The sequence below is a fragment of the Rhinopithecus bieti genome, unplaced genomic scaffold (genome assembly GCF_001698545.2).
Source record: "Rhinopithecus bieti isolate Rb0 unplaced genomic scaffold, ASM169854v2 scaffold_47952, whole genome shotgun sequence".
Taxonomy (NCBI): Eukaryota; Metazoa; Chordata; class Mammalia; order Primates; family Cercopithecidae; genus Rhinopithecus; species Rhinopithecus bieti.
This window is the reverse complement of record NW_016820098.1, coordinates 3,286,336-3,300,669: the sequence shown is the minus strand read 5'-3', so window position 1 is coordinate 3,300,669 and position 14,334 is coordinate 3,286,336. Positions and strand designations below refer to the sequence as shown.

At 37.4% G+C, this 14,334-nt stretch overlaps 1 protein-coding gene across 1 annotated transcript; it reads right to left on the bottom strand.

Annotated features, from left to right (window-relative positions):
• Nucleotides 1-2,121: 2,121 nt before the first annotated feature.
• On the bottom strand, nt 2,122-14,316 carry FBXO43 (F-box protein 43). The gene is given in 7 exon segments (XM_017859479.1): nt 2,122-2,620; nt 2,727-2,930; nt 5,782-5,884; nt 8,893-9,802; nt 9,805-10,377; nt 13,538-13,579; nt 13,582-14,316. Coding segments are annotated over 7 exon segments (2,187 nt in total). The 5' UTR covers nt 13,688-14,316; the 3' UTR covers nt 2,122-2,371.
• Between the last annotated feature and the right edge of the window lie 18 nt (nt 14,317-14,334).

The following is a 14,334-nucleotide window of genomic DNA, read 5'->3' as shown; positions in this document are numbered from 1 at the left end:
GACAATAACAAAGTGTCTCATGATGGACTAGAAATAGGATTCCAGATTCCTTCATTGTACTACTGATATTTTTCACATGTAAAGTAAAAGAAATGTTTCTACTTCCTTTTGCATTATTCTGTAATAAAATAATAAAAATTCATAAGATATTCGGAAATGTGAGTATTTAAAATGACCCATTAAATTGAATAAATATTGCTTTTCATTTTTTAAAAATATGTCAAGGAACTGGATCTGTGATTTTAAGATCTAAAAGTCACTGAAGGAATGTCATTTAGGCCAGGCAGAAATCAAGAGTATAAAATAGCAATACTGTTCGTATGACAAATGAAGACATGTTTTGATCTGAGCCACAGAAAGAGAGGGCTTAGGTCAGGCGCAGTGGCTCACATTTGTAATCCCAGCATTTTGGGAGGCCAATGCGGGCAGATCACTTGAGGTCAGGAGTTTGTGACCAGACTGCCCAACATAGTGAAACCCCATCTCTACTAAAAATACAAAAATTAGCCAGGCGTGGTGGCAGGCACCTGTAATCCTAGCTACTCAGGAGGCTGAGGCAGGAGAATTGCTTGAACCCAGGAGGCGGAGGTTGCAGTGAGCTGAGATCATATCACTGCACTCCAGCCTGGGTGACACAGTGAGGCTCCATCTCAATAAAAAAGAAAGAGAGGGCTTAAATAAATTAAATAATTAAATTAATTAAAGAATCAACTTCATAAATTAAGAGAATCAAGACTGAAATAAGTTTCCTAAAAACAAAGAAACATCTCTTATAGAGAAAAAAGTTAAGACTAAGTGAAGAGTATTAATTAGTAAGTTGATCCTGATGTGAAAGATGTCTCAGAAAATTTATGAATAAATATAATTTACATAAATATAATTTAGTCTCCAAAAACCCTTTGTGGAATTAGAAAGGATATAGATGAAAATTTAATATTTAGCAGCTAATCTAAATTTTATAGTAAGTTAAGTAACAAGTTAAAATTTCAGACAGATTTCCTTCACATATGTCTATATCTAACTCATACTTCAAATTGCTTTGTTAAAAAAACATATAAGAGCTACATTTAAATCTATGCATAGATTGTGAACACAGATATGTATATATATCAGTTACCCATACACAAACAAAAAAATTATGAAACTATCTTCAAATTTTCCCCTGTTCAACAGTAATTTGTTCAACAGTAGAGCTTATCTCTTTCTTAGCCCAGCGCAGTAGCTCATGCCTGTAATCCCAGCACTTTGGGAGGCCGAGGTGGGTGGATCACTTGTAGTCAGGAGTTCAAGACCAGTCTGGTCAACATGGTGAAATCCCATCTCCACTAAAAACACAAAAATTAGACGGGCATGATGGTGCGCGCCTATAATCCCAGCTCCTCTGGAGGCTGAGGCAGGAGAATCACTTGAATCTGGGAGGCGGAGTGTGCAGTGAGCTGAGATCCCGTGAGATCATGCCACTGCACTCCAGCCTGAGAAGACAGAGCTAGACCATGCCTCAAAACAAAACAAAACAAAACAAAACAAAACAAAACAAAAACTTATCTCTTTCTTGCTGCTGTTCTATAAACGGAACATGCAAACTCAAATCATTTTTGGAAATGATTTATAAATCATTTAAGTACTTTTTAAAGTACTTTATAAATAACTTAGTAAACCTTCTTACTTAAATCTGTCTTTTCCAACCAGCCCAAATTTGTCAGAATATCCAGATTAGATTAAATAAATGAAATCTGTGCCTATAGTTCTAGAATTTTTTAAAGTACTTATTTGAAATGTGTTACTTATAAGGGTATATTAACTAAGACTCCCATTATGAATAACTACATACTTCCAATAAGTCACTCTTTATGTCTTCTAGTTATTAATATTCAGTAAATTTTACTTAACCAGAGACTGAAATTATAGAATAAATTCAATAGAACTTCTAAAAATATTTTATTTATATTTCATTTCAGTCAAGTACTCATTTTCCAAATCCATAAGGCCATCTGTCTCGAGTTCAAAATCTTTAATACTATTTAAAAAACTATTTTTTAAAAAATGATTGAAGAACATTTCAACAGAGTGATGAAATGCACAAATTTAAAATGTTATATAAAACAATAAAATACATACATATAACAACAATGAAAATTCTTTATTTAAAACACCAAGTTATTAAAATGGGTAAAATGACATAGTAAAATAAAGTTTTTTCAAAACTAACTTTAAAGAAAACATACAATGCCATGGATTATAATATATACAAAATAGGAAATAAATCATCACCTGTCATTAATGGGAAGATTTGCATGTATTCAAAATATTCATAATTTTAAGTCAGATAAATAGAATACTGCATGGGGGAGTGCTTCTATATTTAGTCTCTTCAGAGGCGTTTTAAATTCCGCTTACTCTGGGCACTTCCTGGGAGAGCATCTTTTCTATTTCTTGGCTTTGCTGCTCCTCTACTACATTCTTCAGACCCATGATAAGCACACAAACATAACACACAAAAGTCAAAACCACAGGCTGTGCGGCTACACAGTCCCCTTTTCTTATATGGCTGGTATTTAGCAGGGGACTGGCACCTTGGGCAAGGTTTTAATGCTTCATCAATAAAAAGTGTTTTGGCAACCTGCAGTGAAAGCACACACACTAAATCTTCTGGTTTCATATAGAGGAGCACTTTATTTCAAACTCTGTAAATATTTCTAATAACTTATTATATAATAAATACTCACCTTAACATATTCTTCCTGTTTACTACTTAAGTGAGTAACAGAAGAGCTTGCTAGAGGTGTCAAAACTTCTCCCCAGGGAGATAATGTTGACCCTTGCTCTCTCTGAGAACCAGGTATCCTAGCCTGTGCCTGCACAGATCTTAAAGCTGAGCGATTTAAAAGCTGGAGCCGAGTGGCAGCATCCTCGACATTTAATACAGCCCCCTGTGGTAAAGGACAAGAGGCATCAACACTGCAATACCAAAACAGTTCCAGGATAGCTTTCTGTTGCACACGGATTTATAAGCTTTGAAGAGGTTTTTTTTGCCATCAGAATTCTCTCCCTAGGCCATTCCTTTTTAGAAAAAAAAAAAAAAAGACCTTTTCTCACCTAACATATAAAAGTTAAATAAATACAAAAAGAAAAAATTTTAAATTAAATTCTACATCTAAGTTTGTATGTCTGGTTACTTTTCCATTTTTTAAAGTTTGGTTCAGCAAACCTTTCCTGTAAAGGACCAGATAATATATAGTCTAGACTTTGTGGGCCATGTAGTTCCAGCTACTCAACTCTGCGGTCGTAGAAAAAGCAGCTGTAGGCAAGAAGTAAACAAAAGAGTGGAGAAAACCATCAAATAATTTTCTTGTATAATTTTTTTTTGTTTTGGTTAATAATACATTGGAATCGTTCAAGTAGGAAGCAACCAGTCTATGTTGGAATAGGACAGCAAAGGGCCCCAGGAAGGATGTCTCTGAGGAAAAGAAGGAACAGGTAGAATACCTGATTTGTTTGGACTTACACAGAGGAGACTTTCAGTTCTGGTGGATAATGGGAGATGAATCAGGGATCTGTATAGAGAAACACTAAGCAAAAATAAATAAATAAAAGACAGAGACAGAAAACTAGGCAATTATTAACTCTGGAGGGAAAAAGTTACACAAGAACTAAAGTGTCATCATAGTGTACAACATACTAAAGCTGTGAAAAAAGTTATAATAATCTCAATACAATCTTTATAATGTCAGCACCTAATTTTGATTCATTCCCAAATGGTGGTGTAATTATAGTCATAAGATAGGAAAAGAGAGAAAGGAATTCAGAGAGAGAGGGGTTATGTTGGTAGTGGTAGTAGTAGTGAGACGTTAGAGAACGTAATCCTTCTATAGAAAATAGTAAAGAAATGACAAGAAAATAGAATCATTTAGAAATATGGAGCTAAATACTAGAAGAAAGTGTTGAAAATGATTGTCTTAATAGAACAAGACTCAAGAGTATGAAGGCATAATGGTATATTTTGTTACAATAGTCCAATTTGACTTTTAAACCATGTATTACTTTGAAAAGATTTTAAAAGCAAGTCAAAATAAGAAAAGAGCATAAGAAAGGAGGAAAAGTATAGTTCTTTAAGAAACTGAGTTTTAATAAAGTAAGATAAATTTTGTTCTTTTCCTTTTTTTTTTTTTTTTTTTGTTAGAGACAAAGTTTAACTCTGTCACCCAGGCTGGAGTGCAGTGGCATGACTCAGCTCACTGCAACCTCCACTCCCGGTTCAAGCAATCCTCCGCCTCGAGCCTCGCCAAAGTAGCTGGGAATTACAAGCCTGCACCACCACAGCCCAACTAATTTTGTATTTTTAGTAGAGACAGGTGTTCCACCATGTTGGTCAGGCTGGTCTCGAACTCCCGATGTCAAGTGATCCACCAACCTCGGCTTCCCAAAGTGCTGAGATTATAGGCATGAGCCACTGTGCCTGGCCAAATATGAGAATTTTTTTTTTTTTTCTGAGAATTGAATATTTCATTATCTGGAGTTACATGGAGGGTTGCCAGCACAACCATATGCTTCTTCCTTAGAGGAGTTAAGGAGTACATGGAGCCAAATGTTTAAATATTAATAAGTGCATGCTTAAACAACTGTTTTTCAAGTCTGTCCTTAGCATACACGGCAGCATTCAAAAAAGAGATGTTAAGAAGGCAATTAATATCTTCCCTATTATAAACTCCCAGAGCCAGTAGCTGCAGAAGTAGCCAGGAGCTCTGAACGGGTGAAAAGGTAAAGCTTTTCTTCAAAATAAAAAAGAAAGTCAAAGTTTTAGTTAATAGCAGTCCCTAATAGTTCGCTGTAATGAAAAACCTGCCAATCTATATCTAGGTGTTCATATTTGTTTATGCCATGCTTCATTCCAATTATTATATTTAGTCAAATCAGAAATTTACTTATAGTATGTTATTAAATATTTTTCACTAGAACAGGAATGAATTAGTGAACTCTCAGAATTTTTTTTGGCCTAAAGTTAAATCTATAATCAAACATGGATGCTAGAGTCATCAGATACCTATTACACAAAACAGCATGGCTGACAGGAATCCATCAGCTTCTGTAGGACTTTTCTTGTAACTTTAAAGCCAGAATTCAAATCCTCAAGGGAGTGCAAGTTTATGATGCTTCACAGGTACTGATCTGCTTTGCTCACTTACCTCCAGGCTTGTACATATGTTATTTTCTCTGCTAAAACCCTCTTCTCTGTGTTCACCTGGCTAATTGCTAACTCATCATTCAGGTCTCAGTAGAGATGCACTTCTCTTGATTTCCAAGTATCAGTCAAAAACTCCTTTAAATAACTCTGGGCTTCCTTTAACACACCTGGATTGTAGTCACCTATTTGGGTGTGTGCTCCAAAAGAGCAGGAACCATATCAGAAATGTTCACCATTGTAATCTGAGTACTGGCACAGTTACTAGCATGTAATGTCCACTCAAAAGACTGGATTAAAAATACTATAAGGATATCTCATTATGATTAGGATCCAGCATATAATTGGTATTCAAATGTTGCTAAGAGCACATATACATAAGCAGCAACAAAGCCCAAAAAGATGTTCTTGATGCTGTGTCGTTTATTCCATTTACAGACTGGGTGAAAATTGAGTTTGGGAAAGCTAAAGAATTTATGAGTAAATGTTTGTTAAATGGAAAAGGTTAAAAGATAGCAGGAAAACCAAATTAGGTTGTCTAGCAACATGAGATTATTATGTATTTATACAAATCCATTTTAGAGAAGTACTATATACATTACCTCAGAATCTGTTTTCAGTTGTGTGATATAAAATTTTCTCCTCCGATTTGCATTTTTATCTTGAACAACAATTTCACGCCAATTTCTGCTTACTTTCCAAACACTATAACAAAAAGATCCATCCTTATATTGCATACATTCTATAGGATTAACATTTTGTTGTGTATGCTAACTAATGAGAAAATTTGTCTTAAAGATTTCGGGCAGTAAATTTAAACCTAAAATTTAGATTAAAATATGACTTAGTCAACACTGTTATTTCATACTGATTCATCATATAAAAGAATTCCTATTAAAATGTAAAGTATATGCCAACATTATATAGATAGATTACTCTTTTATAAATGGTCATATAAAGCCAATATGAATCTACTGGGAGACTAAGAGGATTTAACTTCAAATGTAACATTAAAAATTTGGAACAAGAGATACAGGAAATGATTGTCATCTATAACACAAGAGGTTTCATCAATTTCTCCTATTCCTGTGTTTATCTCTGTCATTTTGATTACATAAACACAAGCACAATTAATCCGTCATTGGCATTACTAAGTGCCAAATATAAATACTATTATGGGTCGCACCAGAGTTCCTACTTCATTAACCAAAGTTTATGAGAATGAAGCAGCTAAAACACAATTTTTGTCCAGTGATTGCTGATTTATCAATAACTTTGATAATATTATTATTAAAAAGTAACACTTTGACTGTTAATTTGGTCTTTTTTGTTGTTGTTGTTATTCTAACAAATCAAAAGGAGTAAGGTCAGAAAAGATTGAAATAAAAAAGTCACTTCTTACAGAGGGTCCCAGTTGTCAAAACAACTATTCTTCCAGCTACCATGGCCACTTCAATTGCCATTGACTCTCTCTAAGCTGATATATGTGCCCTATATCAGAGGGAAGGAAAGGAACAGACATAAAGTCACCCAATAATGGGGAAGAAATGAACTACATAATTGGGTATTTGTCACAGATACTGCAACTGGTCATCAACTCTCAAGTTACCAGGAAGAACAGTACTGCCAACATAGTTGTAGTACCAATACTGTACTTTTGGAGAGATGGGAAGGAGAGACAATTGTTGCAATATGACTGAAAATCAACTGCTCATATAAGCAAGCACCCAAAAGTGTCACCCAATTTTAATTTTAACTGATGCAAATACTCCAGCACATAAAAATAGCATTCCTGGCAGGTCACAGTTGCTCACACCTGTGACCCCAGCACTTCGGGAGGCCAAGGCAGGAGGATTGCTAGAGCCCAGGAGTTTAAGACCAGCCTGGGCAATGTAGTAAGACCCCATCCACACAAAAAATATTTTTAAAATCCTGTATCTCAGCCATCTCCTTAATTTTTTAAAGTTTATCATTTGAACATTTTTAAAAGGCATACAACATGGGTGCACTAATCTGTTTATTATCCTACTTAAGATATACCAAATACATTCTTGATCAAATCTATTTCAGAAAGCCTTAAACCTTAATAAAAGTTTATGGAAAAATACTAGATTAGAAATCAGAGAGCTCATTATAGACCTAGATCTATTCCTATCTCCTTGAGTGGCTGTCAGAAGGTCACTTCTCTGGGGCTTATTTCCTCCTCTGTGAAACATGTGATTGAACTAGATACCTTAGAAGATTTCCAGCTAAGAAATCCTTCAGTTCTCTACAATAGCCATACAATTAATGTGTGGAGGAAAGACAAAGAAGGGCTTTGATAAAAACAACAAGGACAGAACAAGCAGTGGCTCACACCTGTAATCCCAGCACTTTGGGAGGCTGAGGTGGGAGGATCACTTGAGCCCAGGAGTTCCAGACCAGCCTGGGTAACACAGTGAGACCCCAACTCTACAAAAACTAAAAACAAAACAAAACAAAAAAACCAAGGACCCTATAAAAAACTCTTGACATATACCTGTCAAGAAAGAGGTTCACTAACTTCCTGCATGTTCCTCCATAACCATCACTTTGCAGAAATTCTGTTCCACATGACTTCTCTCCTTCATTGCCATGGCATTCCCATGGGTCTTGTCTTCTGATTGTCCTGTAACTCCCCCAAATTGGCATGAACAGAGGCTCATTTTAGTCTTTGTAACCCTAGTTCCCACCCTCAATATTCTGAAATGTCTTTCTCTTTATTATGCAGCAGCATTCAATCTACTGCAACACCTGTGAACACAAATTCTTCAGTTTCTAATTTCTTGAAATTCCCCAAAGTAATTAACTTTCACTGCTGTGTTAACAATAAAAATGAAATAATCCATATTCCCCTGATCTCTGGAAAGATCAAACCCTAAAATGAAAGCTAACCACTGTTTTTAAATTCTAGAACTTAAATAATTAAGTGGTATTCTTTGTACACTGCCATTTCTCAGTCACCACAATGCATTACATTATTTCTGACAAAGTGTCATAACTTTAATACTACTTGCAATCTGACAATATGATCTGAACTATTAAATCATTAAACAACTTACATGGAATAGAGCTTGCCATCTTGAAAATTTAAAATTCAACTTTTAGCAACTCTCTTTCCAAATGACAGTGATAAGAACTTTATTCAGAAAAAAAGACTATATTATTGCTACTTAAGCAGGCTTTTAAACAGAAGGATTGGCCGGGCGTGGTGGCTCATGCCTGTAATCCCAGCACTTTGGGAGGCCGAGGCAGGTGGATCACAAGGTCAGGAGATCGAGACCATCCTGGCTAACATGGTGAAATCCCATCCCTCCTAAAAATACAAAAAATTAGCCGAGCATGGTGGCAGACACCTGTAGTCCCAGCTACTTAGGAGGCTGAGCCAGGAGAATGGCATGAACCTGGGAGGCTGAGCTTGCAGTGAGCCGAGATCACACCACTGCACTTGAGCCTGGGTGACACAGCAAGACTCCATCTCAAAACAAAAACAAAAACAAAACAAAACAAAACAAAAAACAGAAGGATCTGTACTAGCTAGCTTTGCTGGGAAGTTCACTTAAACTACCTCTGATATAAGACAACAAAAGAGAGAGATAATAAAACAAAATAAAGGACAACCACTCAAGTCACAGAAAAACTTTCCAACTTAAAAAAAGATAAGTTTTATTTCATAAATAACTCTTACTTCTTACCTGCATAGGCTCTCTGCAGTCAAGGAATCTAAAACCATAGCAAGAATATGCTTTAAATTTCTGTATTTTAATTCTGTTAAGATGTCCAGTTTTTCTATACCCATTTTCTTGCCAATCAGTCCTGCAAGTATACACTGTAGCACAGCTATTTTCTCCCCATCCCCTTGCTCTAAGAATTCATGTGCACTATTTTCCTGGAATCTTTTTCTTTTGCTTTTCATGAACAGCTCATGCACCAATTGCAAGGCTGGGGTCTTCGATAAATTCTTTAAGCTAAAGGTCAAATCCCCACTCTCATCACCGCTCAGCTGACCCTCTGAGATGGCAGAAGCAGCTGCTGTTCTTTTTTCAGAGTCAGGGTGGACAATCTGCTTTTCCTCTTCTGTCTCTGACTGCGAGCTTTGCTCCCGAAGGGTGGACAGTCTTCTCGACCTTCCAAGATGTCTTGTCTTTCTTATGGTGTCCCCCACTTTGGGAGTCCCCTTATGTTTCTGAAGTAGTTCTTGAAAAGAACCCTCCTGGTCAGAGAGGGAATCTTCTGATTTCTCCAAGCTAAGTGAGTTAAAACCACTGTCTTCAGGCGTTGAAATATTGCCTCTCACTTCAGGTGAAGGAGAAAGTATTTGACTTGCATTAAATCTAATGTTTGCCACAAGATTACTTATCGGAGTCACAAATATGTCCTCATCTGTTCCACAAGTTGTTCCACTAACAGAGGAGCCCAGGAGCTCTGGACATGTATTCTCATCATTAATGCATAAACTGCTATCACTAAAGTCATGCGTGATAGAGTCTTTAAAATTATTGCCCTGAATTGGAGATATACATTCAACTTCAAATAGGCTACAATCATCTTTGGAATCATCAATTGTGGAAGTCTTTTGCTGAGAAAAATTAAGCCTCAATTTTGACTGCATGAAGTCACTTCTTCTGTTTTTAAAGTGCTAGTAACTAAAGGGCTAAAATTATTTGCCCTGGAAAAACCTGAAGCACTGCTTGGAATATTTTTTTCTAAGTTGAGAACTTGGCTTATACTACTTTCTAGAGCACTATTTTGTGATTCAAAGTCCCCCTTTAGAAGAGAGAAAGATACATGCAACCTTCTGCGAGGTAAACATTTTTTCCCACTGATTTTAGGTGTTTCACAAAGTTCTGGGGTTTTATCATTTTCCTTCCTAGGCAAGATAAATTTCTTTTTTTGAGTGGGAGACTCTAAAGAATGTGTTAAGCCCAGGCCTGAAGTTTCAGGGTGCTCATGGAGTAATGCTGGGCATTTTTCTTTCTTTCCAAGATATTCTTTATCTGTATTATCAAAGCTACAAGATTTTAACTCATTGTAGCCACTATCTTGAAATGAAGATGTGGAACAAAAATCTCTGAAGGTGGAGTACGTGCAGTTGACAATTGGAGGAGAGTCCACCCCATTTCCTGCTTCAGTGCCAGCTTGACCTGAGTGTTTTTGAGACATCTTCAAAATCTCTGTTTCTGCAAAGTGACAACAAAGTTATTCTGCCTTTGAAATGAGAATCCAGGCAGCTTACACCAAAATACATTATTTGTTATGAGTACAGATAATAATGGAAAATTGTAAGACAATTTTTGAAAAGTTATTTAAAAAAAAATTCTACTCCATAAAAAACTGTTGTATATCCTACTTAAAATGAGTTCTTGACATCAAAAAGCCAAAATGTTCAGGTTATAAATATTCAAAGTCACTTGATTAACCATAGGCTAAGCACGATGTACACATATTTTATTGAACTACCCTAAAGTGAAAAAACCTAGAAGCATTATTTTGATATTATTACCTTATGATTTTCACAGAACTAAACAATTTTCATTTTAATATTCCAGCTTATTTGTGCCAGCCTATATTAGTCTACTCAAAAAACACTATATGCTACTTTTTAAACATCTTTGGGAAATGTGTCAAATAATGAGTGCTGCCACTACATCTACCTGCAATCAGGCTGAACAACTCGAGTAATGTTCAAACATGTAACATAGACCTGCTATAGAAATCTAGTCCCCATAACCATTCACAAGGTGTGAATTCCCAGACTTAAGCCTTTACAAAGACTCTGGCTCATCAATAAACTACTAACACATTCTTCTTGAGCTAACCATAATGCACCACAGATAGGGCCATTTCAAACTTGGCATGTTGTACTTATTCGTATCTCACTTTCTAAATATTTTGTGATGCAAGGTCCAGTTTCAGTTAACTTGAATTCACAGTTAACAGGCAACTATTTATGGGAAAACCACCATTTAAAATATTCTTGAAGTTGCAAATAAAGAATGCAACTCAATTACTTAAAGAACAGTTACTCAGTAGTTACATGAGCAAGGAATGACACTAAGAAATATTTTACTCTTCAACCTTTTCAACAGTATCATCACATTCCTTCTTTTAGAAACTTGAAATAAATCTTAAAGAAAGCTAACAAATTTGTTTTGACAAAAATAGTGTTAAGAAAAAAAATTTATTATAGTTTTTGATATTTTTCCAGATGATTCAAAGGACACAAAGAAGACTGTCATTCCTTCAAAGTTTTCTCCAGGACAAATGCACAATTTTTCTCCATTAAAGATCCTGGGAAGATCTATTTAGTTGGCTGTAATGTGACAGTAATTTATTTATGCTTAAATTTAATCAAATATATGAGTGAATGATCTTTGTTACAAAAGCAAATTGTTACTCTAAACACAAATTATTTCTTTATGGTTTGATGATCATTAAAAGATTATTTTTACNATTTGTTTTGACAAAATAGTGTTAAGAAAAAAAATTTATTATAGTTTTGATATTTTCCAGATGATTCAAAGGACACAAAGAAGACTGTCATTCCTTCAAAGTTTTCTCCAGGACAAATGCACAATTTTCTCCATTAAAGATCCTGGGAAGATCTATTTAGTTGGCTGTAATGTGACAGTAATTTATTTATGCTTAAATTTAATCAAATATATGAGTGAATGATCTTTGTTACAAAAGCAAATTGTTACTCTAAACACAAATTATTTCTTTATGGTTTGATGATCATTAAAAGATTATTTTTACTAAACAAAGTCTAAGTATTTTTTAACCTTTTAAGTCTATACTCATTTTTGATAAATGTCATACATGTCCCCTTCTGATCTACATCCTCTCAGATCACTGCTAACTTCTGCATATGGTCACAAGCCAAGATGATTTATCAAACTGCTTTTTATAATTTTGTTCTCTTTTTAAACAATTTTGTTTTACAAATATGAATAAACTAGAATGCATATTCAAATTACACCTCCACCCATGAACTCTTTTCTCCCTCTCTGAAAGTAATTCTGCTAAATAACACTTTTCACTCAATTTGGATCACAGTCCTTTTGTTTTTATTTTTATTTTATTTATTTATTTATTTATTTGTTTGTTTGTTTGTTTGAGATGGGAGTCTCGCTCTTGTTGCCCAGGCTGGAGTACAGTGGTGCGATTTCGCCTCACTGCAGCCTCTGCCTCCCGGGTTCAACCAATTCTCCTGCCTCAGCCTCCCCACTGGCTGGGATTAGAGGCGCCCACCACCACGCCCGGCTAATTTGTGTATTTTTAGTAGAGAAGGGCTTTCGCCATGTTGGCCAGGTTGGTCTACCAACTCTTGACCTCAGGTGATCCACCCACCTTGGCCTCCCAAAGTACTGGGATTACAGGCTTGAGCCACCGCACCTGGCCGGTCAGGGTCCTTTTAGAAGGTTATGGCAATTGTACTGCTACTTCACCACTAGGTGTCTCACAATGCTAGAATTTGGGAAACTCAAGAGGCAACTTGTTAAAAACAAAGTGGGGAATGCAGATATTATCTCTTCCCCTAAAATGTTATCCAAAAATCTAATCTGGCCGGTGGCTCACGCCTGTAATCCCAGAACTTTAGGAGGCCGCGGCGGGAGAAATGCTTGAGTCCAGGAGTTTGGGACCAGCCTGGGTAACATAGTGAGACCCCATCTCTTCAAACAAACAAAAACACAATTTGTTTCTGTTCATCTACACACTTAAAGTTGCCTCCAAAGTCCTTTCTCTGCTATCATTTTCATCTTTCTACTACCCCAAGACGTTGGTCTCAAACGTGGTTCTTCCCAAGTGAATTTTAAAATCATTCATGTAAAATCATGGACTGTGTGTTGTATTTTACGGACTCAACAGTTCACGGATAAATTCAATCAAGCCTCTTCCACATTCATTTCAAAAAACTAGGCTTTTGATAAAAGGCTGTGAAAATTTATCCCTAAAGAGTTCTTCAAGAAAAAAAGAAAGAAAGAAAAAAGCAGCGGCCGGGCGCGGTGGCTCACGCCTGTAATTCCAGCACTCTGGAAGCCCCAGGCAGACGGATCACGAGGTCTGGAGATGGAGACCATCCTGGCTAACATGGTGAAACCCCGTCTCTACTAAAAATACAAAAAATTAGCCGGGCGTGGTGGTGGGCGCCTGCAGGAGAATGCCGTGAACCCGGCAGGCGAAGCTTGCAGTGAGCTGAGATCGCGCCACTGCACTCCAGCCTGGGCAACAGAGAGACTCCGTCTTAAAGAAAAAAAAAAAAAGCACCTATCAAATCAGAGAATGAAATACTTACATTAAACCCAAATGTCCTTCATTTGTTAAAGTGGAAACTCTTACCATCAGTAAATCTTGAGCTCTTAGATGTCAAAGTTACGTAGCTTCCAAACAAGAAATTCTCTCATCTTTGTCTTTGAAATTCATGCCAAAATAATGCCAAACAGGAAAACTTTCGTTTGCACAATTAATTGAAAGGTGCGGCAGCACCATGACTGCTCAAAGTCGAAGGGTACACAGTGTGCATGCCGCAGGGATTATTCCTAACATTTGAGAAGGTCTAAATCATTTTGAATTCAGCCCTCCAGAAAATAGTTATCGTAATATCCTTGTTTTCTCCAGCAGCACTTAGACATGACTAAACTCCCCAAATTCGGGTTCCTGAAAAGGCAGTGTGTGCTGCAGCCTGGCACTGACTCCCCCGAAGAGCTATGGCGGGCGGGTGGGTAACGGTCTCAGCAGGGCGTCAAAAATCCGCTAGGCCCAGAAAGCCAAGGGCGGTAGCGGATGGGCTGGCGTCACCGGGAGCGGAGGAGTGAGGGCTGCCGTGCGCCTCCGTAGGCCTACCACCTGGAAGACACAGAGGGACGCGGGGCCGGGGCCGCTGGGAGACCCACTAACTGGCACTCGCCTGGGGTCCCCCCGCCGCCCGCCTGGAGGCCGCAGGGTCGGGCGAAGCGCCGAAGCGGACAGGTGGGAGGGGAGCCGGGCAGCCGCTGCTGGATGCGCCGGGGAGGAGCCCCGGCCTCGCCCCCTGGGATGCGGCCTATGGCAACCCCCACACCAGCTTCGCTTGGGGCCGCCGCCTTTCACTCCTCGGGTTTGAACAGCCCGCCCCGAGTAACCGCCCCGCGTCGCCC